At 37.0% G+C, this 24474-nt stretch overlaps 1 protein-coding gene across 1 annotated transcript in view; it reads left to right on the top strand.

Moving 5' to 3' along the window:
* The window catches only part of LOC127878559 (DENN domain-containing protein Crag-like), a 53354-nt gene that overhangs the window by 3284 nt on the left and 25596 nt on the right, over window positions 1-24474 (top strand). Inside the window, exons 2-17 of the mRNA XM_052425089.1 lie at window positions 3659-3963; window positions 6480-6669; window positions 7377-7433; window positions 8326-8395; window positions 9516-9685; window positions 10146-10390; window positions 10953-11075; window positions 11818-11962; window positions 12844-12937; window positions 13741-13822; window positions 17595-17772; window positions 18008-18149; window positions 19839-19984; window positions 22753-22808; window positions 23376-23438; window positions 23864-24082. Coding sequence (XP_052281049.1) covers window positions 3668-3963; window positions 6480-6669; window positions 7377-7433; window positions 8326-8395; window positions 9516-9685; window positions 10146-10390; window positions 10953-11075; window positions 11818-11962; window positions 12844-12937; window positions 13741-13822; window positions 17595-17772; window positions 18008-18149; window positions 19839-19984; window positions 22753-22808; window positions 23376-23438; window positions 23864-24082 — 2276 coding nt within the window. The 5' untranslated portion in view covers window positions 3659-3667. The remainder of the gene's footprint in view (window positions 1-3658; window positions 3964-6479; window positions 6670-7376; window positions 7434-8325; window positions 8396-9515; window positions 9686-10145; window positions 10391-10952; window positions 11076-11817; window positions 11963-12843; window positions 12938-13740; window positions 13823-17594; window positions 17773-18007; window positions 18150-19838; window positions 19985-22752; window positions 22809-23375; window positions 23439-23863; window positions 24083-24474) is intronic.

Genomic DNA, 24474 nt, shown 5'->3' with positions numbered 1-24474 from the left:
TTTGTAGCAAAAAAGTTGTGTGTCTCTATGAGCCACATTTATCATGCAATCTTTCAACTTGATCAGAATCTGTATCAGAAAAATACATGTATATGTAGGTGGAGTTGAAATCTAGGTCACCCAAGAAAAAGTTCACAAGGTCTAATCTTAGAAAAACCTTTTAACCATTCTAGAGGCCACATTTTTGACTCGATCTTAATAAAACTTATGTTATAATATTTATCTCAACATTGAACAATATCTTGTTCATGTTGGAATCTGGGTCAGATGGAGTGGGTCAATGTCACCTTTTCAAGTCTTCCTCTGTTTGTTTACTTTGTATTCATGTAGCTCAGGTGAGCGCTTAAGGACCATTATGGCCCTCTTGTTTGAATTAAAGAATTCATAAATTATTGTAGTAAAGAGCATCCCACATGTGCTTTTATTGCAATACATCAGACATCTTCAACTGAGTGGGAGTTGTTAGGTGTAAAGGGAGAGATAACATAATCATTAAATCTGAAGACGTTGACATTGAGAGTGAAAACTACAAAGTTATGTATTTTACAGTTTCATTCAGCATGGATTTTGCTTTGATTGCTCTTAACTTTTCTTTGGGATTATATACCGGTAAATTGACATCGAATTAGAATAAACTAGAAATGACGCGGCAGAGGTCGACGCGTATCCCCACGCAGCATGTTTGACCCAGGGGCGCCCCATGGTTGGTAATGGGTCCATGCATAGTTGAGATTGACCCTATTGTCATAAGAGAAGTTCAGTATCAATTAGAAGTGAATCGGTGTAGAAATGAAGAAATTATAGTAAAAGATAATTTTGGGTGGGTGTGGCCTATTATGGGCGGGGTGCCCCAGGGTTGGTAAAGGGGCCATACATAGTTAAGATTGACTTTATTGTCATAAGAGATGTTTAGTATCAATTTGAAGTGAATCGGTGAAGAAATGAAGAAATTATAGTAAAAGGCAATTTTGGGTGGGCGTGGCCTATGTGGGCGGGGCTTCCCAGGGTTGGTAATGGGGCCATGCATAGCTGAGATTGACCGTATTGTCATAAGAGAGGTTCAGTATCAATTTGAAGTGAATCGGTGTAGAAATAAAGAAATTATAGTAAAAGGCAATTTTGGGTGGGAGTGACCTATGAGGCCGGGGCTCCCCAGGGTTGGTAATGGGGCCATGCATAGTTGAGATTGACCTTAGTGTCATAAGAGAGGCTCAGCATCAATTTGAAGTAAATCGGTACAGAAATGAAGAAGTTAATGTAAAATAACATAAAAAAAATGAGTGAAAATCTCTGACCCGGCCCCGTCCCAACCCCCATAACCCCCTCCGAAAAACGGAGGCACTCCCAAAGCAAACGGACCCGATCCCAAACCGAAATTATTAATTTTTTTCCCAATTTCCAAAAAAATACAAAAACTAAAACAAAAATTATTATTCTTTTTTTTTATTTTTTTTTTTTTAAGAATGAAGTGTCTTATAACTTGTGTGACTAACCAGTGTTTGTTTTGGTCAAAAATATCTGCTATAAGGTTTTGACTGTTCAGTTCTTATCACAGAGTGTAACTGTAACTGAAAAACAAAACTGCAGTACTTGAATTTACGTTGAACATGCCCAATATTGCATCTGTTTACATAAAGAAGACAAAATAACAAATAAAAACAAATTTATTTGTTAAACCACTGAATTATTTAAGCATGATTAATTCACAATTTTTTTCCCAAATGAGCCGTTTCATCGAAGCAAAAATTCCCAAAATGACCAATTTTGTCGATAAAAGATTTCCAATTTGGTCAAACTCCTTTTCCCAAAATAGGCAGAAAAACCCCTTTTAAGAAAGCATTCAGTTCATCTCAGCTGAAGTTTACTCAAGTGTGCCGAATATTTGTTATGCAAGCACAGTGGCTGAGAAATCCTGTTGAAATTAGACATGTACAATAACAATTCGGCAATAAAACTCAACATAGTCTTCTATTTCCAGTAGTCTGTATCCTGTGTACAAAATGTACAACATTTATACAGACTGGGTGGCTCTCGTGAAGCTTATCAAATGCAGGGGTGTTTCTAGCGACTTTTGGGTAAAGGAGTCTGGGTCAAATTGGTATTTTTAAAATCGATAAAATGGCAAATTTGCAAAAAAAATCTACAAAATGGACAATTTTTTCCCCAACAAATATTGACAACATCAGGACAAAATCATATAAATAATAGTTATATACTTTGTCAGTGCACCAGCTGGGATTTGAAAAAGGCATAGGGGATATATTTTGTCAAAAGGAAACTGTTGAGCTCGCAGTATATTTTGTCAAAAGGGAACTTTCTAGTGCAAAGTCATATCCTGAAAGCTCCCTGTTGCATATTAATTTTTATTGCATTAATAATTGTTAGAATATATTATTTCCATTACCATCCCAACAATTTGCTACAATGAGGAATAAATTAATATGTAATAAGAGATTTATAATTTTAATATGTCTAAAAAAATAATATTTTTTATATTTTTATAAAAAGGGCAGGGCGGGGCCTCAAGTGGGCAGGGCGGGGTGCCCTTCCATTAAGGCCCAGCTGGAGAACTGCTTTGCTTAATGTTTATGAAATAAAATTGAGATATTATTATCATTGGACATTCTTCCTTATAAAAAGATATTTATTTTTATTGGATATCGGGATTTATGTTTGCAATTTCAGTTTGGGATTGGGTACTTTTGCTTTGGGATTTGGTCCTTTGTACAGCCTTTTTTAAATAGCAGAAAAATCCCTGAAATGGTATGGTATTAGTTCACAACCCTCAGAAATATATTATTGAAAGGTAAAAAGCAAGGCAGTCTTCATTATATTCAGCTTTGTGTAACATGGAGTCTTTACATATACACAATTATGTCTAAGGGAAGTCACTCCGTTTGTTTGTCAGTCAGTGGGGTGGTTTGTTGATCTCTCGGCATCAAGTATCATAGATTAGTATGTGGAGTGAAAAACTTGTGTACTTCCATATACATTTCTTAAGCAATTGAATTAAAACTAAAACATGTCATCACTGAAGTCACAGAGAAATGTTGATGTGAAAAGACTGTTTTGGTTCCCAATTATTCACATGTTCCTGAGTTGTGTACCCTTGAACTTGGTTATTTTTATGTCAGTAGCACAAAATGTTCATTGTTTTTGGAACAAACTACTTTGACATATCAATAGCATTTAACTTGAAAGTTAAAGTATGGCAAGACTATGAAGTTTAAATGTGCAAAACACCTGTCATCCCCAGTGACCCCAAATATCCTGAGTTGTTTGCCCTTTAAAATACATGTAGCTAACAAAAGGGTGCGCAGGTTTAAGTACAATTATTGATGAAGCTATTTTTATATTTCACTAATAAGGATCTATTGAAATATGAACATAATTGACAATAGACTAATACTATGTTCTAACATCCATGTAAGTCTGTCAAGTACATGTACATTGTACTTTTAAGAGTGTTCAAGTGTTTTTAGAAGACATGTGCGTCAGAACAATTAATGTATACATGTAGCTTTTGAATGGCTAAACACACTGTCAATCAAATCTTGTTTTATGGTCAGTTTTGAATGTTATTTAAACGCATAAATAATTATTCACAACATAGTAGTCCTTAATTGTAAAATTTTCGTTTTGTACCCTGTTTTTGCAGGTTGTGAGGATGGATGACCGGCGTGTGGCTGACTACTTTGTGGTTGCTGGGCTACCAGAGAACCCGCAGCCCCTAGAGGAGTTCTCAAATGAGGCTGCCATAAAGTCCACGTACAAGCAGGACCCTATCACAGATATCACAGTGATAAACAAGTCACTGGGGGACAAGGTGCCTAACGGGTATGTGTGCCTGGAGAAGACACCATCAGAGTACCCTGCAGATCTGAACCATGGAAGTATACTGCAGCATGAGATGTACATATGTTACAGACGCAGCCGGGATAAACCACCGCTGACAGATGTTGGGTGGGTAGTTGCAGGATATAGTGAGGTCACTTGTATCTTTAGTGTGAAATAAGTATGTATTTGTAACATAAGTTAACATAACACAATAACATAATGAAGAAAATTGCTGATGTCATTTGGCATGCTAGTGATATGTCAAAATGGCAAAAATTGCTTTTCCTCATTTTTATGCCCCCCTTCGAAGAAGAGAGGGTACATTGTTTTGCACATGTCGGTCCGGCGGTCTGTCGGTCCGGCGGTCCGTCCGTCTACCAGATGGTTTCCGGATGATAACTCAAGAACGCTTACGCCTAGGATCATGAAACTTCATAGGCACATTGATCATGACTGGCAGATGACCCCTATTGATTTTCAGGTCACTAGGTCAAAGGTCAAGGTCACAGTGACTCGAAATAGTAAAATGGTTTCCGGATGATAACTCAAGAATGCTTACGCCTAGGATCATGAAACTTCATAGGTACATTGATCATGACTGGCAGATGACCCTTATTGATTTTCAGGTCACTAGGTCAAGGTCACAGTGACTAGAAATAGTAAAATGGTTTGGATGATAAATCAAGAATGCTTAGGCCTAGAATCATGAAACTTCATAGGTATATTGATCATGACTGGCAGATGACCCCTATTGATTTTCAGGTCACTAGGTCAAAGGTCTAGGTCACAGTGACTCGAAATAGTAAAATGGTTTCCGGATGATAACTCAAGAACGCTTTTGCCTAGGATCATGAAACTTGATAGGTAGATTGATCATGACTCACAGATGACCCCTATTGATTTTTAGGTCACTAGGTCAAAGATCAAGGTCACAGTGACTCGAAACAGTAAAATGGTTTCCGGATGATAACTCAAGAATGCTTACGCCTAGGATCATGAAACTTTATAGGTACATTGATCATGACTGGCAGATGACCCCTATTGATTTTCAGGTCACTAGGTAAAAGGTCAAGGTCACAGTGACTCGAAACAGTAAAATGGTTTCCGGTTGATAACTCAAGAATGCTTACGCCTAGGATCATGAAACTTCATAGGTACATTGATCATGACTGGCAGATGACCCTTATTGATTTTCAGGTCACTAGGTCAAGGTCACAGTGACTAGAAATAGTAAAATGGTTTGGATGATAAATCAAGAATGCTTAGGCCTAGAATCATGAAACTTCATAGGTATATTGATCATGACTGGCAGATGACCCCTATTGATTTTCAGGTCACTAGGTCAAAGGTCAAGGTCACAGTGACTCGAAATAGTAAAATGGTTTCCGGATGATAACTCAAGAACGCTTTTGCCTAGGATCATGAAACTTGATACAGGGTTTTTTTTGGCCCGATTTTATAGCCGAAATTCGGCTATGTTCCCAATCCCAAAAAGTATACTTTTTTCCCAAAATGTGGCAAAAAATTCCCAATTGCAAAAAAAAAATAATTTTTTTTTTTTTTTTTTTTTTTTTTTTAGAAAGAAGTCTTATGTGTATTTTATCTCAATTTTAATTCAATTACATCTAACAAAGTATTATATGATTTTTTCTTTTAATTTGAATGATTATAAAGAGTTAAATCAAATTTAGTATTTCCCTAATCAGTGGACTTTTCGTGTGGAAAAAAAGGCTCATGAATTTATTTTCCCAATTTCATGAAAATGCCGATAAAATTCCCAATTCCAAAGCCATGGGCTATCTTCCCAAAAAGTGGAAAAAAAACCCTGTGATAGGTAGATTGATCATGACTCACAGATGACCCCTATTGATTTTTAGGTCACTAGGTCAAAGATCAAGGTCACAGTGACTCGAAACAGTAAAATGGTTTCCGGATGATAACTCAAGAATGCTTACGCCTAGGATCATGAAACTTTATAGGTACATTGATCATGACTGGCAGATGACCCCTATTGATTTTCAGGTCACTAGGTAAAAGGTCAAGGTCACAGTGACTCGAAACAGTAAAATGGTTTCCGGTTGATAACTCAAGAATGCTTACGCCTAGGATCATGAAACTTCATAGGCACATTAATCATGACTGGCAGATGACCCCAATTGATTTTCAGGTCACTAGGTTAAAGGTCAAGGTCACAGTGACTCGAAATATTAAAATGGTTTCCGGATGATAACTCAAGAATGCTTACACCTAGGAACATGAAACTCCATAGATACATTGATCATGACTGGCAGATGACCCCTATTAATTTTCAGGTCACTATGTCAAAGGTCAAGGTCACAGTGGCAAAAAACATATTCACACAATGGCTGCCACTACAACTGACAGCCCATATGGGGGGCATGCATGTTTTACAAACAGCCCTTGTTTATATTAAGAGAAACTATGAAGATTATAAGCGTTGGATTGGTTTAGGAAAAGTAAGCATTTTAAAAAGTATTATGAAAATAAAATATATAGTCTATGCCAACTCCTGAAAAGGTAGCCCAATATTAAACCAAGGAAATAATTCTGCGCTTGTGTGAGAAAATAAATTCTCTGATTGCTCTTGATGTTTTTTTACGACCGCATGTATCTCCTTGCAGAGTACTGTATGAGAGCAAGGAGCGTCTGATGGGAGGCTGTGAGGTTATCCTCCAAACGTACTACGGCTCTCCCGCCAACGTGAACAACAGCAGCAACCAGCACACCTACATCACATACCGCCGCGCCCCTGAGAATGCCCCCAGTGACATGCTAGCCGTTGTAGACCTCTGTGTCATACTGGAAAACAAGGTGGGTGATTGGGCTTTAAAGTGTTCTTATTTTGTGCTGTAAACAAGAGGTTTTAATATTTGCTGAAGGATGGACCTGATCTGGCCTTAACTGTCCTGACCTGACCTTTTTATGCTCCCCACTGATATTCAGAATTTCTTGTTTTTCATAGCCAGGGCACATTTTGTAGGGATTCTTAAGTTATTCTTAATTTAAGATGACAGAAATTAGAATTTGATTTTAGATTTTTGGTAGGGTGGCATATAGCATTGGAACTGTCTGTCCGTTCGTCCGTATGTCCGAAAACTTTAACATAGGCCATAACTTTTGCAATATTGAAGATAGCAACTTGATATTTGGCATGCATGTCTCTCTCATAGAGCTGCACATTTTGAGAAGTGAAAGGTCAAGGTCATCCTTCAAGGTCAAAGGTAAAAAAAACAAATCAAGGGAAGTAACAAGCTTTAAAGGGAGATAATTTCTATTTATCATTTGGCAGGTACAGATCATTTTCACAAGGGAAGTAATATTTTCAATTATATCCCTTTAAAAAATATTACTTCCCTTGTAAAAATTATCTGTACCTGCCAAATGTTAATGAAAAGTATAATAAAAGCGGCGTAGTAGGGGCATTGTGTTTGTGACGAACACATCTCTTGTTATCTCTTCTCTCTCCCTCTGTGTCTCAATTGTTGTGCTGATGTCTCTCCTCTGTGTGACCGTTTCAGGGAGAGGGACCGCCGCACTCCTACTGTCAGATACACAAGAACCTCAACAGGTCGATGGTATGTTGCACCTGGCTGAGTGTGAACACACAGGCCTCACTCTTACCTTTGGGAACTGATCCATGATCTGTTATCATAAATCTCTATCGGAATTTCTTAAATTTTTAAATCTATAAAAATGTCATTTAAGAGAAAGATTGTTCTTTAATCATTTAGCCACATGATGAAACAAATGGGGTCTTATGCCATATGCAGACAGCATAAGTCCAGACCAGCCTGTGCATTCATTCTTATTTGCTATAAAGTCATGGAATTTGGTGTGGTCTAATTTTTCAACACAGTTACTCCTGAACAGACTGCAAGAATTTGTCTGGAGCTTTGCTGGCTGCATATGGCATAAGAAACCTTTTCGCATGAAGCTGCTCTTGTAACTATATTTTTCAAAGTGTCCAAAGCATCCTTTATCTTTGAACTCTAGTAATAACTTTCCAACTAATGATTGAATCAATAATCATGCAAGAAAGTTATTTACTCTAATGAGAGCTATAAAGACACAAACTTCTCCGTTTGAGAAAAAAAACAGTGACCATGTAGTCAGGCTGGATAGCTTAGTTGTAACTTGTTTAGCGATTGGTCATAAAATCCTTACTACTGCCACCCTTCCCCTACCTCTGAAAGAAGGCCAGTTGTCAGTTACTACTGGCATAAGTACATGTATGTGCACATAGTTCTAGTAAACCAGCTTACCCAGTAAAAGTGCAAGTTGGTTGACAGACCTCCATTATATGACTGAAATGGCAAAACAACAACAACAATTGACTATGCAGATGCTATTGTCTCGATTTTAAAAAGTGATATCAGAATCTGACAATAAAATACTTCAGACCATTTTCAATGTGTTTGGGGTAAGATTCATCTTCATATATGTATGCATATTTTGTCTTCCTTATAGGTGGGTTCAAGTGTTTATCTCTGCTACAAGAAAGCCATGACCAAGACAGATATTCTAGCATACAAGCCAGGTACTATACAGGTCTTAGAGGGTTCATAATGAATAAACACCAAATGTTTTTTGATTTATTAATGATTTTTAATGTTCACTAATATTATACTCCTTGTAAGAAGTAGAGGGATGTATACTTGTTTCACCATGGACGTCTGTGTGTACAAACCTGTCAGACGAGGAACGTCTAGATTTTTCTATGTTTAATATTTAAACTTGCCAGAATTATTCCTTATATTATCAAGTTATCAAAGGCAGATAATCCTATGTTAAAAATTAATTAATTAAGTTAAACCCCATTTTCAACGTAGAACTTATATAACAAGAATACTACAACTTTCTACATTACAAGCAACATCCGGGGACATTTGTCACTGCGATTACAAGCTCTAGTTACATTTTCTCGTGTGATTAATATTTAGGAGCCATTCTGGACTGATATTCAATAAATTAGTCAATTATATAACTCGTAAGATCATGTTTTAGCCCTGTTTGCTCTTTCCCATTTTCAGTGGCCAATAAATAAAAAACCTGATTCTTGCAAATCAAACCACAAGGAAATATTTTTAATAGCTAATACTCATAATGACGAGACAGCAATCTGGACCTATTCCCAGTGTGATTTTTTTTTTAAATTTATGTTGTATATAATTAATTGTGCTCAGTATCTTTTTAAAGAAAAATAATTCACTACAAGGCAAAATTTAAAAAAGATAGAATTTTTGAGAACAAATAAACACAGCTGGATTGTTTAATGTATTTTTAATCAGACCATGTATATATTTTTATATAGCATATGATAGGTTATTAATGCTCTTGATTGTACAAATTTCAGGCAAATGACAATTTTATTGTTTAATAAGTTCACGATGGCCTACCTCCCCAAAAATACAAAGGCTAAGGTGTTTTCTCTCAAAAAGGCCCAATGAAACTACCAAGTGAGCTCCATCAGAAGAAAGCGGGTCTCATGTGGCCTTCTTTGCTTTGACCTGCATATGCATTTTTAGTCATAATAAGACCGGGTAGCTCCCGACTGCTCAATAGCACAAGCTGATCTTGAGCTAGGCTGGAGGCATACAACTTAAGAACCATTTTCCTACAACGCAGCTCACATTATATTCTTGTTTTCTGGTTGCCAGCGGTGCTGGACCGATACCCCCGTGAGGACTATGAGGACTTTCCCCTGCCCGAGTCGGTAGCCATGTTCTGTCTGCCCATGGGGGCCACTGTGGAGTGCTGGTCTGCCAAGTCTCAGCACCCCCTGCCAGTCTACTCAACTTTCGTGCTGACAGGCATCGGCTGGAATAAGGTGGCTAGCATAAAGTATAGTGTGTTGTAGGAGTTTACTGTGAAACTGTATTTGATATCTGATCTAAACATTCTTTTGCAAATGGGTCAGCTTTACACTTGACACTGGGTTTATTTTAGAATAGGCACTGTACCAGTGGTAGAGTATCTTTATGCTGACATGCTTTGGTCCACAGTTATCTTTTTTATCTTATTTGCATCCTTATTTTGTCCAATAAACCATAAAGAAATTGTCAGTAGTTAATTATATAAATTAAGTCAAAACCTAGAAACATAACAGTAATAATTTGCTGATGTTAACAACAGCTCAGTGTATAATACATGCGTTGTCTTTATTATTGGCTTATAGAAGGAAAATCTGTCCAAAGAATTTTAAAGCCTTTGCCCATGAGGAGAAAAAATCTAACAATACTGCTTGAAATGAATCTCACTTGCCGATCAAGCCCGTGTTGTGTACATAGGTGTATGGTGCAGCCATTACTTTCTACGAGGAGTACCCGGAAGACAAGCTGTCCGACTTCCAGATGCGCAACCTCGGGGTCAAAAACAAGAACATTCGGGAGCAGTACCGCATCAGGAAGACTGTGCACTCCAACAAGTCCATCTGCTTGCTGTCTCACTGGCCGTTCTTCGACCCCTTCCGCAAGCTGCTGTCTTACCTGCACAGGGTCTCCATCACTAGCTCTCATATCGTGCCTATTGAACGGTAATACTGGGGGCTTTGTGGTTGATGTCGATTGAATTTTATTTTATATATTTAATTGAATTGTATTTATTAATATGTAAAATTAAATGTTTTAATAAATTATTGCTTTTCTGAATTTAGTTCTTAGATTATTTTTTTAGTTTAATGGTATAAAATAAGGAAGAATATAAAATTCTGATATTTTAGTTTTTAGTTTAAACCTATTTATTTTAGCTCGATTGCATCGTAAGCCTAAGGCTTATTGAAACGCTCTCGAGTCCGTTGTCTGGGCCTAGAACCAGTACTTGGTGTCTTTGGGGGAGATCTTAAGAACGCTCCCACAGTGGGGAACACGTGACCTCACGGTCGCTAGGCGGACACCATATCCATTACACCACGGCAACCTGATATTTTAGTACACTATACAACAGCTTTTTGAAATACATGAACCACTGTTTTATTTAAAGTTTCAGATTCGATCCTGTGATTTTGATACAGTTATTTTAAGTGTTTCATTGCCTACAGTAACATATTGGGAATAACAGACTAATACATACTTAAAGCCGTTCTGTACAACTTGTAGGCACATCTCCCACTTCATGTACGATGTTCCCTACCCCTCACCCCAGCGACCACGTATCCTTGTGCAGCTCAATCAGGACTCTATATGCCTGTCCATGCCAGAAGACTCGCCCCTTCCTCAGACGTGAGTTGAAGTTTAAGTACTTGTAGAAAGTAGTTCATGACCAATCATCACACAAGATGTGGCCAGTCTGGAAATGAACTCATGGTCTGTTGATTGGTGGTCCAGGGCTCTACCAACTGAGCTAGCAGGCTTATATTCCTTAAACCAGAGCTTGTGGCAGAGTCTTCTGAAATAAAAGTGGGCTTTTTTATCACTTCAATTAGTGGTGTGACTGAGGTTTAATACTTAGGGCAATGTAAATACTAAACATATACAACAAAAATTATTGTTGTAGAAGGAATCAGTGTTTTATATTATAAAACTAGTTCGGAGATTGTAATTTACTGGGCTGATGATGCCTCCTGGCAGGTAGAAACACTCCCTTAGCAGCAGCTTTGTGTACATCAAATGACCAAGGTAGATGGTTGCTTCATATTCAAATTTTATCATATAATAGCTGTTATATTTAATATGTTACATTAATCTGAATGTTCATTATTGCAAAAAGAGGCCACCATTGGAATTATAGCCCATCGCACTACCTTTCATACAAAATCCTGGGGTTAAACTATGGACTGCATCATGCGAAAATGTGTCATTTGCCATGGTCTTGGGTAGCTCCAGTGTAGTGTAGTTCTATAATAGTTGTTGACAATATTTGGCAAGTGCGCATGCCTGTCTGGAGGTTTGCTTTTCCTAATGGCATGTATGCCCATTTTGTCATGAAGCGTGTCCAATACTGTTCTGTGTTTGACTCCTCCAGTGGAGCCTCGTTCCTGCTGATGTTAAAGGACCTCGGCCCTGAGAACTGCATGACCATCCTGCTGTATGTGCTCCATGAACACAAGATCCTCATCCATTCCCTCCGGCCCGCCGTGCTCACCAGCGTAGCTGAGGCCGTATCTACGGTAACGTACCAGTAACCCTAGCAGGGCATGGGACAGGGGCTTGGCTAAATAAGTTGCAAGGCTTCATAAGCTTTTGAAAACTGGAAGTTTGAACTTTCTGGCCTCTGGTTTTTGTTTTGCTCGAAGTACTTGTAAGTTTTGACAGCATCAAATGACATTTACAAGTGCAATGCATTATCAATACTCTTATGTTCTTTTACCCCATATTGCATTTTCTGAACCTACTGTAAACTTTGTTTTATTACTTAAATCAAGGCTTTTACACTGTACTTTAAAACAACCAGTTTGTTAGGACTGTCCTCACTTCCAAATGTTGGAAGCATTTTTGTTAAGTTTTCAAACTTCCGTGACTGCAATTTTGGAAAAATTAAGTAGAACATTGGGAGTAAATTATTTTTAAACTTCGTTTTTTTGCAAGCCATGCATGTGTAGGTATTGTACATGGTTTGCAGATTGGACTCTTACTGACTTTACCCAGTATTTATAAGTTTCATTTCTTGAAAACTTGACAACGTCAATACGAAAGTTTGCCACCTCTGGCTTAGAGTTTTGGGTAAAAAGTCATTCAGTGTTGATAAATATATTCTTGAGTTTTGTGAAGTATAATTTTGTGTTTGTCCTATGACTTCAACAGTTTCTGGCATGTATGCTTAACATGTACATGTTCATGACGAATATAAAGTTACTTCATTTAAATCTTTTTGACTTTGTGCATACTTATTTTGTTTGAAAAAACAACAACAAAAATTATCAATAAGTAAATAAGTCCATCCATTTCTGCTTTATTTAGAGTTGTACAATCTTAAGCAATAAATTGTCACATGAATTACCCATTACTTTATTCTTATTTGCTGTTAGTGATTAAGTTGCTATGGTTTCAGTTGATATTCCCCCTGCAGTGGCAGTGCCCCTATATTCCACTGTGTCCCCTGGGACTGTCAGATCTGCTCCAATCACCAACACCATACATCATAGGTATGTTCCTAGGGGATCCATCTTCCAGTGTATTTATGCAATGAATATTGAAGTATAAGATGTGCTATATGACATGGGTTATGCGAAAGTGGGCCATTTACAATATGAGGCCAGCGTTAAACCAGGCCCCATGTTCACAAAATATTTTTTGCAATCAAAAATCGATTTTGCTTGTCATAAAAAATAGATTTCCATTGTAGTTGATAGGCATAAATGAAAATTGATGTCAGTTAAAATTGATTTTCGATTGCAAAATCGTTTTGTGAACAAGGGGCCAGACCTGCCAATGCAATCCTGCAGTCTGGTCAGGAGCTCCCCTGTTTGCTATGAAGATTTTGTTGTCTCATTAGATGACAATGTAGCTCCTGACCAGATGTTTAGATAGTCAACTTGTCTGATGCTATGGTGGCGGCATGTGGCATAAGATTAATTTTTGCATGATGCTGCTCCAATAAAGAATGAAGAAATAAAACTATAAACAGCATTTACCCATTGGACGGAAACTTCAGTTTATTGTTTGAAGCACTGTACAAAAATTGTGTAAATTTCAATGAAGAAATTATAGGGGGAATATTGGAAACATATATTGAGTAAGTTGAAGGTAAATCATATAATATGTTATTTGTGTGAAATTATGTGCTTTTAAACTTGAATATGTATGTGCCATATATGAAATTGTTATATCAAATATATTAAAAATTAATGTACTGTTTTTAATAAATTAAATATGAGTTAATTTTGTTCTCAAAGCCTCTATTGCACTAAGCAGTTCCTGTACTGATGACCATCTTGTACACTTACAGGTTTGGACTCCCGCTACTTTGACCTGTTTGACCCGCCTCCAGATGTGATCTGTGTTGACTTGGACACCATCAACATATGGCCGTAAGTCGAGACTGCTCTTGTGTATGTTATTGGAAGGCATACCATGACCATCTGAGTTTAAACATATTTATTTTAGCTTGATTTCGTCAAAAGCCTCAGGCTTATTGAGACACTCTTGAGTCTGTTTTCTGACAAGTCTTTGTGTATTGAGAGGAGATATTGAGAACACTTGCAGAGTTTGCATAAAACCTTGGACCTGAGATTTTGTTGTTGCTAGACTTAGCCACTTTATCACTGTGACATTACAAGGTTAAATGTGTTGCATATAAAACTGGTTTGACAAGATCTAATACCTTACCTCATATGCATAGGACACACCACATAAAAGTTTAAGAATTCATATATATATTTTACGAGTGAGATGTCAATTTATTTAATGACCAGCGATGTATTAATGTTTAAAATGATAGTTTTCAATTTTAACTGATCCATTTTTAGCTGCAAAGAAATTAAAGTAGCTTTGTTTTCAGACCATATTTGTCTTATGCCTTGGCTAGATGCAGATTGTGTATGTTCTCTTCATATTGTATAATCAATGTACTTAAAGGGCATGTCAACCTCTGTATCATGAAAAGTAAACTTCCAAAAATGTGTTTTGTTACAATACCACATTAAACTTCCAGAAAAACACTCATGAAATGTAGCTATTTAAAAGATATATACATAATCAATTGTCTGACCCAATCCAGATTTTCCAAGCAACATAAACATATCCATATATAACCTCTTCTAGTTGCTATAAACATCAAATTGAACTAGATTTATGGCTGCCTTCTAAAGCAGAGAATTAAATGTGAAATAATCTACCATCATAAAAAAATACTAGGCATACAGATTTAGTACCACAGGTATTCATTTCCCAGGCAATCTGTGGCAGAAAATAACATCCTCATTGTCATTCATTAAGAAAATTCAATTTAATTACTATCAGAAACATTTCATCGTGACTTAAGCAAGACAAAATCAATGCAATTTCAATTTACATCTGTGTATTGGTTTCTTGATTTCTGTCATGCATAGACAGTTGTAGATGAATTCCTTGATACAAGTCAAACATTCATTAGTTTGTGCATACATGATTTGACATTGAAGTTGTATTGTGGTAGAAACACTATCCATTGTAAACATTGGTTCAGTTCCCATAGGATTTCATGTCTAAGGGAGTAATTTTTAAGTTCATGATGTGAAAAACATAAAATGAAACGTACGTCAGTTAATTTCAGATTAAAATGTTATAAAACCAATGTGCACATGTCCACAATAATTTCTTGAATAAATCTCCTACCTTTTGTTTATGTTACTGTACAAGTCAACAATTTAATTTAAAATTATTTTATGACTGTTTAGATGTGTATGGCAATTAGTTATCACTGGTATTTTTGCTTGCCTTGTCAGGAGTTTACGTGGGATTTCTAATAAGTAAGTTTGCGGCATGAAATTAATAGAATGCAACTCTTCAGGCAAGCATGTTGGATTTCTTTTTGCAGATTAATTTGTAGGCATTCTGAAATGATTCCAATACTGCTGAGATTTGTTTGCAAAATGAAGTGGCTTTCATCTGTTATTCTTGCCTTGTTCAGAAAAGTGTGTATTTTGTATTCTAGCTGTGAGGTATTTATGTAAAATGTTTTGTTATTATGTATTATTTTGAAGGAACTTTCCTACTGTTTCTAGCTCAGCATGGTCTACATTTCTTGACTGCTTAAAATTAGTTTTTTATGCCCCAAGGAGGGCATTTAGTGATCGGACTGTCCGTCCGTCACACTTTGCGTTTAGGTTTTGAAAAATGCTCATAACTTCTATGTCGCTTCAGATAGCAATTTTATATTTGGCATGCATGTGTATATGGACAAGGCCTTTCCATACGCACACAAATTTTTACCCCTGTGACCTTGAACTTAGGGTCCGCGTTTAGGTTTTGAAGCTGCGTTTAGGTTTCAAAAAAAGCTCATAACTTTTACCAAGCGTTTATAGGGAGCATAAGTCATCCTATGGTGACAGCTCTTGTTAAGTCAATAATTAATTCATGAAAATTTTTCATCAATTAAAATTCTTTCATTTAGTCAACTTTACTATAGTTAATAAATTGTACAGCATGAATGTTATTTTTGCATTTATTTACATGATATTATTATGTTTTGTACTTGTATATATATATATATATATATATATATATATATATATATATATATATATATATATATATATATATATATATATATATATATATATATATAATCATACAAGTTGGATGTATACATGTATATTTTGTTCCAAACAAACAAATATTACCTTTTACAATGTTTTGTGGTTCATACAACCACCACCCAAAGCTGTAGCCAAATGGCTTTATGAACAATATTTTAGCTTTCTGGAGAGTGAGGAATAAAAAGTTTTGCTAAGAGGTTCATAAGCTTAAAAAAGTTGTATGATGTCAAGGATGATTTACAAAGCAATTACAGAGTAGGTTGTTTCCATGCCAGATCTGTCCATGGATATATGGTGGATATCATAATCATAACAAAGCCAATTACAGTCAAACTCATTTACAAAATACCATTGTCCATATAGTAATGTATTTTGAAGACATGGCTGCAGCTCAATCAAACCCAAGGCCAGTAGGCATAAAGCTCTTTTAGACCAATCCCTTAATGTTATATAATAATCGTAAGCCTGTTTTATGTTTAGTTCCTTTTACATCAAAATTGTAAGATAATAAAATATTCTAAAATAATTAATATTTTACCTTTTTATGTCCCCCACTACTATAGTGGGGGGACATATTGTTTTTGCCCTGTCTGTTGGTTGGTTGGTCTGTTGGTTGGTTGGTTGGTTTGCGCCAACTTTAACATTTGCAATAACTTTTGCAATATTGAAGATAGCAACTTGATATTTGGCATGCATATGTATCTCATGGAGCTGCACATTTTGAGTGGTGAAAAGTCAAGGTCAAGGTCATCCTTCAAGGTCAAAGGTCAAATATATGGGTCAAAATAGCTCATTTAATGTACACTTTTGCAGTATTTCAATATTCAAGATAGCAACTTGATATTTGGCATGCATGTGTATCTCATGGAGCTGCACATTTTGAGTGGTGAAAGGTCAAGGTCATCCTTCAAGGTCAGATGTCAAATATATGTGGCAAAAATCGCTCATTTTATGAGTACTTTTGCAATATTGAAGATAGTAACTTGATATTTGGCATGCATGTGTATCTCATGAAGCTGCGCATTTTGAGTGGTGAAAGGTCAAGGTCATCCTTCAAGGTCAGAGGTCAAATATATGTGGCCCAAATTGCTAATTTTATGAATACTTTTGCAATATTGAAGATAGCAACTTGATATTTGGCATGCATGTGTAGCTCATGGAGCTGCACATTTTGAGTGGTGAAAGGTCAAGGTCAATGTCATCCTTCGAGGTCAAATATATGGGTCAAAATTGCTCATGTAATGTCACTTCTGCAATATTGAAGCTAGCAATTTTATATTTGAAATGCATGTGTATCTCATGGAGCTGCACATTTTGAGTGGTGAAGGGTCAAGGTCAAGGTCATCCTACAAGGTCAAACGTCATATAGGGGGACATTGTGTTTCACAAACGCATCTTGTTTGAAACATGACAGTAGACTTTTTATTGAAAATATTTGATCAGAAATGTTCCCTTTAATATAATTTAAGATTTCCCAAAGGAGCTTTGGGAATTGTGGGTGCATTAACATATTCTCAATCAATTTTGTCAATAAGTCAATTTAAGGAAATCCAGATTTTTTCAGGCCTGATGACAAGAAGAACATTTCTTACAAGTTGTTGCCCAAGAAGCCTGCGAAGGTGTTACAGGAGTCCCTGCACAAGCTGTATGACAAACTGTCCACAGTGAAATGGTCGGGACACGACGAGAGCACAGTAGACATGGGTCCCATGGATCTGGACTTCAAACGCAAACATAGAGAGGTGGGTATCAACATAAAATACAAACATAGGGCGGTGGGTACAAACTTATAACAGAAACACAGGGAGGTGGGTACTGATTTCGAACACAGGCCTTAATAAAACGCTCTTAATCACTGTTTTATGCTAATTGGACAGCACTGTCCAGTTAATGACACGTGGGCATCAGTTTAGACCACCTGTCTGTTTGATTACATCACTGTGAGTTCAAGCCCACCTGCTTGTTTTCTTGTTTCAGATGGTGCTAGATATGCAAATCCAGGAGGCGTTTCTACGGTTCATGGCCTGCATCATGAAGGGCTACAAGCAGTACCTGAAGCCCATTGAGAATGCCCCCGACATTGACACCACCAACGCTGCCTCACTCTTTGATATGCAAGGTAAGTTTACATGGAACACCCCCGACATTGACACCACCAACGCTGCCTCACTCTTTGATATGCAAGGTAAGTTTACATGGAATGCCCCTGACATTGACACCACCAACGCTGCCTCACTCTTTGATATGCAAGATAAGTTTACATGGAACGCCCTCGACATTGACACCACCAATGCTGCCTCACTCTTTGATATGCAAGGTAAGTTTACATGGAACACCCCCGACATTGACACCACCAACGCTGCCTCACTCTTTGATATGCAAGGTAGGTTTACATGGAATGCCCCTGACATTGACACCACCAACGCTGCCTCACTCTTTGATATGCAAGGTAAGTTTACATGGAACACCCCCGACATTGAAACCACCAACGCTGCCTCACTGTGTGATATGCAAGGTAAGTTTACATGGAACACCCCCGACATTGACACCACCAACGCTGCCTCACTCTTTGATATGCAAGGTAAGTTTACATGGAATGCCCCTGACATTGACACCACTGACACTGCCTCACTCTTTGATATGCAAGGTAAGTTTACATGAAACACCCCCGACATTGACACCACCAACACTGCCTCACTCTTTGATATGCAAGGTAAGTTTACATTGAACACCCCCAACATTGACACCACCATTGCTGCCTCACTCTTTGATATGCAAGGTAAGTTTACATGGAACACCCCCGACATTGACACCACCAACGCTGCCTCACTCTTTGATATGCAAGGTAAGTTTACATGGAATGCCTCTGACATTGACACCACCAACGCTGCCTCACTCTTTGATATGCAAGGTAAGTTTACATTGAACACCCCCAACATTGACACCACCATTGCGGCCTCACTCTTTGATATGCAAGGTAAGTTTACATGGAACACCCCCGACATTGACACCACCAACGCTGCCTCACTGTTTGATATGCAAGGTAAGTTTACATGGAACGCCCCCGTCATTGACACCACCAACGCTGCCTCACTGTTTGATATGCAAGGTAAGTTTACACGGAACGCCCCCGACATTGACACCACCAATGCTGCCTCACTCTTTGATATGCACGGTAAGTTTACATGGAACGCCCCTGTCATTGACATCACCAACGCTGCCTCACTCTTTGATATGCAAGGTAAGTTTACATGGAACGCCCCCGACATTGACACCACCAACACTGCCTCACTCTTTGATATGCAAGGTAAGTTTACATGGAACGCCCCTGACATTGACACCACCAACGCTGCCTCACTCTTTGATATGCAAGGTAAGTTCACCTGTTGGGTGCAAATATATTTTTGTTATGGAATACACTTGTGCTAGACTTAAAAAAAGTTGAAGGTACTTACAGCACTGACCTATTTTATGCACCAATATTAGACTACTTAAAGAACGAAAGTAGTTATTATATGTGATTTTTTAACAATTTTGAATGGGTCAGAGTTATTATTTACCCCTACATTAGTGTTATTTGTCCAAAATCTATCACATTCTAGGATTGGTATTTTGTGCTATATAATTTATAATTTTTTGGATCTCTTATGGAGAATATGTATATTTTTTCTGTTGGTAAACTTTGTAATGTATAGTACAGGATATCTAAGGCAAAATACTACTGTTGGTAAAATTTGTAATGTATAATTTTGTTGTATCTTAGGAAAAGTATGCATGTTTGAGGCGCATGTTAAAATGACATTTTCAGGTTTTCTCAAGAGTCGAGATAAAGCCAACCACAAGTTTATGCAGACTCTGCTGAGGACGCAGCTTTTCAACCGGTTTATTGAGGAGCGCTCTTTTGTGTCGGACAAAGATGACAGCCTGGCATTCTTTGATGAATGCTGTGAAAAGGTAGACATTTTTAAGTTCAACATCCCTGAAATTATTGCCTGATAGTCACATTATCTAATCACTGTTGTTTTTAGCTCACCTGTCACGAAGTGACATGGTGAGCTTTTGTGACCGTGTGATGTCCGGAGTCCATTGTGTGTGTGTGCGTGCGTGTGTGCGTGCGTCTGTCAACAATTTGTTTGTGTAGACAGTAGAGGTCACAGTTTTCATCCAATCTTTATGAAATTTGGTCAGAATGTTTATCTTGATGAAATCTGGGTTGGGATTGTATTTGGGTCATCTGAGGTCAAAAACTAGATCACTAGGTGAAAAACTAGGTCAAATAATAGAAAAACCTTGTGTAGACAATAGAGGTCGCAGGTTTCATCCAATCTTTATGAAATTTGGTCAGAATGTTTATTTTGATGAAATCTGGATTGGGTTTGTATTTGGGTAATCTGGGGTAAAAAACTAGGTCACTAGGTCAAATAATAGAAAAACCTTGTGTAGACAGTAGAGGTCACAGTTTTCATCCAATCTTTATGAAATTTGTTCAGAATGTTTATCTTGATGAAATCTGGGTTGGGATTGTATTTGGGTCATCTGGGGTCAAAAACTAGGTAACTAGGTCAAAAACAAGGTCAAATAATAGAAAAACCTTGTGTAGACAGTAGAGGTCACAGTTTTCATCCAATCTTTATGAAATTTGGTCAGAATGATTATCTTGATGAAATCTGGATTGGGATTGTATTTGGGTCATCTGGGTTCAAAAACTAGGTCACTAGGTCAAAAACTAGGTCAAATAATAGAAAAACCTTGTGTAGACGATAGAGGTCACAGTTTTCATCCAATCTTTATGAAATTTGGTCAGAATGTTTATCTTGATGAAATCTGGGTTGGGATTGTATTTGGGTCATCTGAGGTTGAAAACTAGGTCACTAGGTCAAATTATAGAAAAACCGTCAACAATTTGTTTGTGTAGACAGTAGAGGTCACAGTTTTCATCCAATCTGTATGAAATTTGGTCAGAATGTTTATCTTGATGAAATCTGGGTTGGGATTGTATTTGGGTCATCTGGGGTCAAAAACTAGATCACTAGGTCAAAAACTAGGCCACTAGGTCAAAAAACTAGGTCACTAGGTCAAATAAAAGAAACACCTTGTATAGACAATAGTTTTCATCCAATCTTTATGAAATTTGGTCAGAATGTTTATCTTGATGAAATCTGGGTTGGGATTGTATTTGGGTCATCTGGGGTCAAAAACTAGGTCACTAGGTCAAATAATAGAAAAACCTTGTGTAGACAATAGAGGTCGCAGGTTTCATCCAATCTTTATGAAATTTGGTCAGAATGTTTATTTTGATGAAATCTGGATTGGGTTTGTATTTGGGTAATCTGGGGTAAAAAACTAGGTCACTAGGTCAAAAAATAGGTCAAATAATAGAAAAACCTTGTGTAGACAGTAGAGGTCACAGTTTTCATCCAATCTTTATGAAATTTGTTCAGAATGTTTATCTTGATGAAATCTGGGTTGGGATTGTATTTGGGTCATCTGGGGTCAAAAAATAGGTCACTAGGTCAAAAACAAGGTCAAATAATAGAAAAACCTTGTGTAGACGATAGAGGTCACAGTTTTCATCCAATCTTTATGAAATTTGGTCAGAATGTTTATCTTGATGAAATCTGGATTGGGATTGTATTTGGGTCATCTGGGGTCAAAAACTAGGTCACTAGGTCAAAAACTAGGTCAAATAATAGAAAAACCTTGTGTAGACGATAGAGGTCACAGTTTTCATCCAATCTTTATGAAATTTGGTCAGAATGTTTATCTTGATGAAATCTGGGTTGGGATTGTATTTGGGTCATCTGAGGTCGAAAACTAGGTCACTAGGTCAAATTATAGAAAAACCGTCAACAATTTGTTTGTGTAGACAGTAGAGGTCACAGTTTTCATCCAATCTGTATGAAATTTGGTCAGAATGTTTATCTTGATGAAATCTGGGTTGGGATTGTATTTGGGTCATCTGGGGTCAAAAACTAGATCACTAGGTCAAAAACTAGGCCACTAGGTCAAAAAACTAGGTCACTAGGTCAAATAATAGAAACACCTTGTATAGACAATAGTTTTCATCCAATCTTTATGAAATTTGGTCAGAATGTTTATCTTGATGAAATCTGGGTTGGGATTGTATTTGGGTCATCTGGGGTCAAAAACTAGGTCACTAGGTCAAATAATAGAAAAACCTTGTGTAGACAATAGAGGTCACAGTTTTCATCCAATCTTTATAAAATTTGATCAGAATGTTAATCTTGATGAAATCTGGGTTGGGATTGTATTTGGGTCACTTAGGGTCAAAAACTAGGTCACTAGGTGAAATAAAAGACAAACCTTGTGTAGAAAATAGAGGTCACAGTTTTCATCCAATCTTTATGAAATTTGGTCAGAATGTTTATCTTGATGAAATCTGGGTTGGGATTGTATTTGGTAAGTCAGGTGTGCAATTCAGGGCCATTATGGCCCTCTTGTTTTAATATCTGAATTAAATTCAACAACACATCAAACAAACAACACAAAATCAATGCTTTTATCTATTTAAAACTGTTATTCTTGAAATTTTACTTGTCCATTCATATTTGAACAAAATATTGAATATATCCTTCGCTTGTTGAACTCTCATGAAATTGCCTTTGCATGTGTGCCATTAATTTGAACTTAAATTAAACATGTAGAGTTTGATGAACCTAATTAGGGTCACACCCCTGTATAATTGTATTCTCATGTTGTAGGTTGTGGAGACTTCAGAGGAGCCCAGGCTGATAGATCTTGACGACTCACAGAAAAGGTGCAGTTACAGTTTGGAATGTTTTGAACAGAACATTTATTATCTGAATCCATTCAGTTTATATTCAAAACTTGTGTTGATGTTTTCTATACACACTATCATCACACCCACATTTACCTCGCCTCATTTTGACGTTGAAAGTGACCTACTTTTGGATTTGCAATTTATTAAGAACTTCCTAATTTGTGGATAGCTCATAAAGGCACGTTTTGTCTGATATCATAACTGCTTGCTACATCTATGAAAACTCTCAATAAACAGACATCACTTGACCACATTTTACCCTTGATATTGATCTGCTTTTGGACTCGGGCTTATTCAAATGGGCCATTGAATATATAGTGAAAAGTGATTGCAGAGAGTATCTGCATTCACTGAACACATCTATCTTGCTGATATATGTAATAAAAAATATTTAAAGCTAACAGAATGTTGTCTTTGTTAAAATTAATGCTTTCTCTGCATTTCTCTACATTTAAAATATTTTTAACTGTTTATATCTTAAATTCAAACATGTTGTTTCTAATGACTGTTCATTTTGCAAGATATTTTTGTATATACTTACAGTGAGCGCACAATGTTCATTTTACCACCGGAGCCTGTTGGCCTGCCTGAGGGAGTTAGATACAGGTGAGGAGTATCATTTAATATCCGCAGAAACCAGTACAGGCCAACTGTTAAACTGAGACACTGTGATGTGATTGTGCCTGTTTATCTCTACTGTGCCATGTTTTGGGCTGAGTGAGGGAACCCCATTTAGCTGTTGTAACCACTAGTCTACCCTGATAATAATTAGACTGAATGTTATTGGACCGAATCCTATTGTTTAAATAAAACAAGATTGACTATTTTTTTATTGAGAATATAATTCAAATCATTTTGAAAAGTCTAAGTGCTTGAAGACTTTGATTTGGAAAGTATTGCTGTTTACGATTTTTAAAATTAAAAGATATCATTTAATTAAGACATCACATTGTAAAAAAGGTTTTAATCAATTTGGAATTCCATTTGTTCTTGTATTTACGTTATCAATATTTATACTCACATGGTTTCAGCTACAACGGATTCCCAGTGCTACAGCCAAGTCTGTTCTTGGAGAAGAATAAGCCTGCGCGGTCGGCCTCACAGGCTCGATCCCAGGCAGGCCCCAACAGCCCCGTGGCGCGCCGCACCAAACAGGAAGTAAAGACAGCACAAAAAGCAGCACAGCAGGCGTATACTGCCACCTCCAACCCGACAATGTGGGCCAAGTGTCTCCTGGGACATGCCTATAGGTAGGGCACCTGAGGCCTCGTTGAGGTTGCTTTGTGTTGCAAATACACAGGTTGTGTACCTGGTAGATAATGTTCAGTCAATTCAATAGGAATGTACCATTACTGCCTTTGTAAAGATTGTTATCATGTTTTCCTAAAATATTAATCTATTATTGTTTGATTCATAGTGATTATTACATTACTGTGATATTCTATCAAATGCAGATGCAAATCAAACTAAGATTAGGTTCATGTACAATAAAGAACAAGCATGCACACAAACAATAGATGATTCCACACATGCCAATTATATTTAGATTAGCATGTTATATTATCCAAACAACACACTTGGATATCCCTGGTTATAACTAGATTATAAGAAAGTGTAAGTACATTTTGTTTGGGATTTTGCT

This window comes from Dreissena polymorpha, chromosome 4 (assembly GCF_020536995.1).
Source record: "Dreissena polymorpha isolate Duluth1 chromosome 4, UMN_Dpol_1.0, whole genome shotgun sequence".
Lineage (NCBI taxonomy): Eukaryota > Metazoa > Mollusca > Bivalvia > Myida > Dreissenidae > Dreissena > Dreissena polymorpha.
Note: the sequence above shows the minus strand (reverse complement) of the source record. Positions and strands in the feature narration are given on the sequence as shown.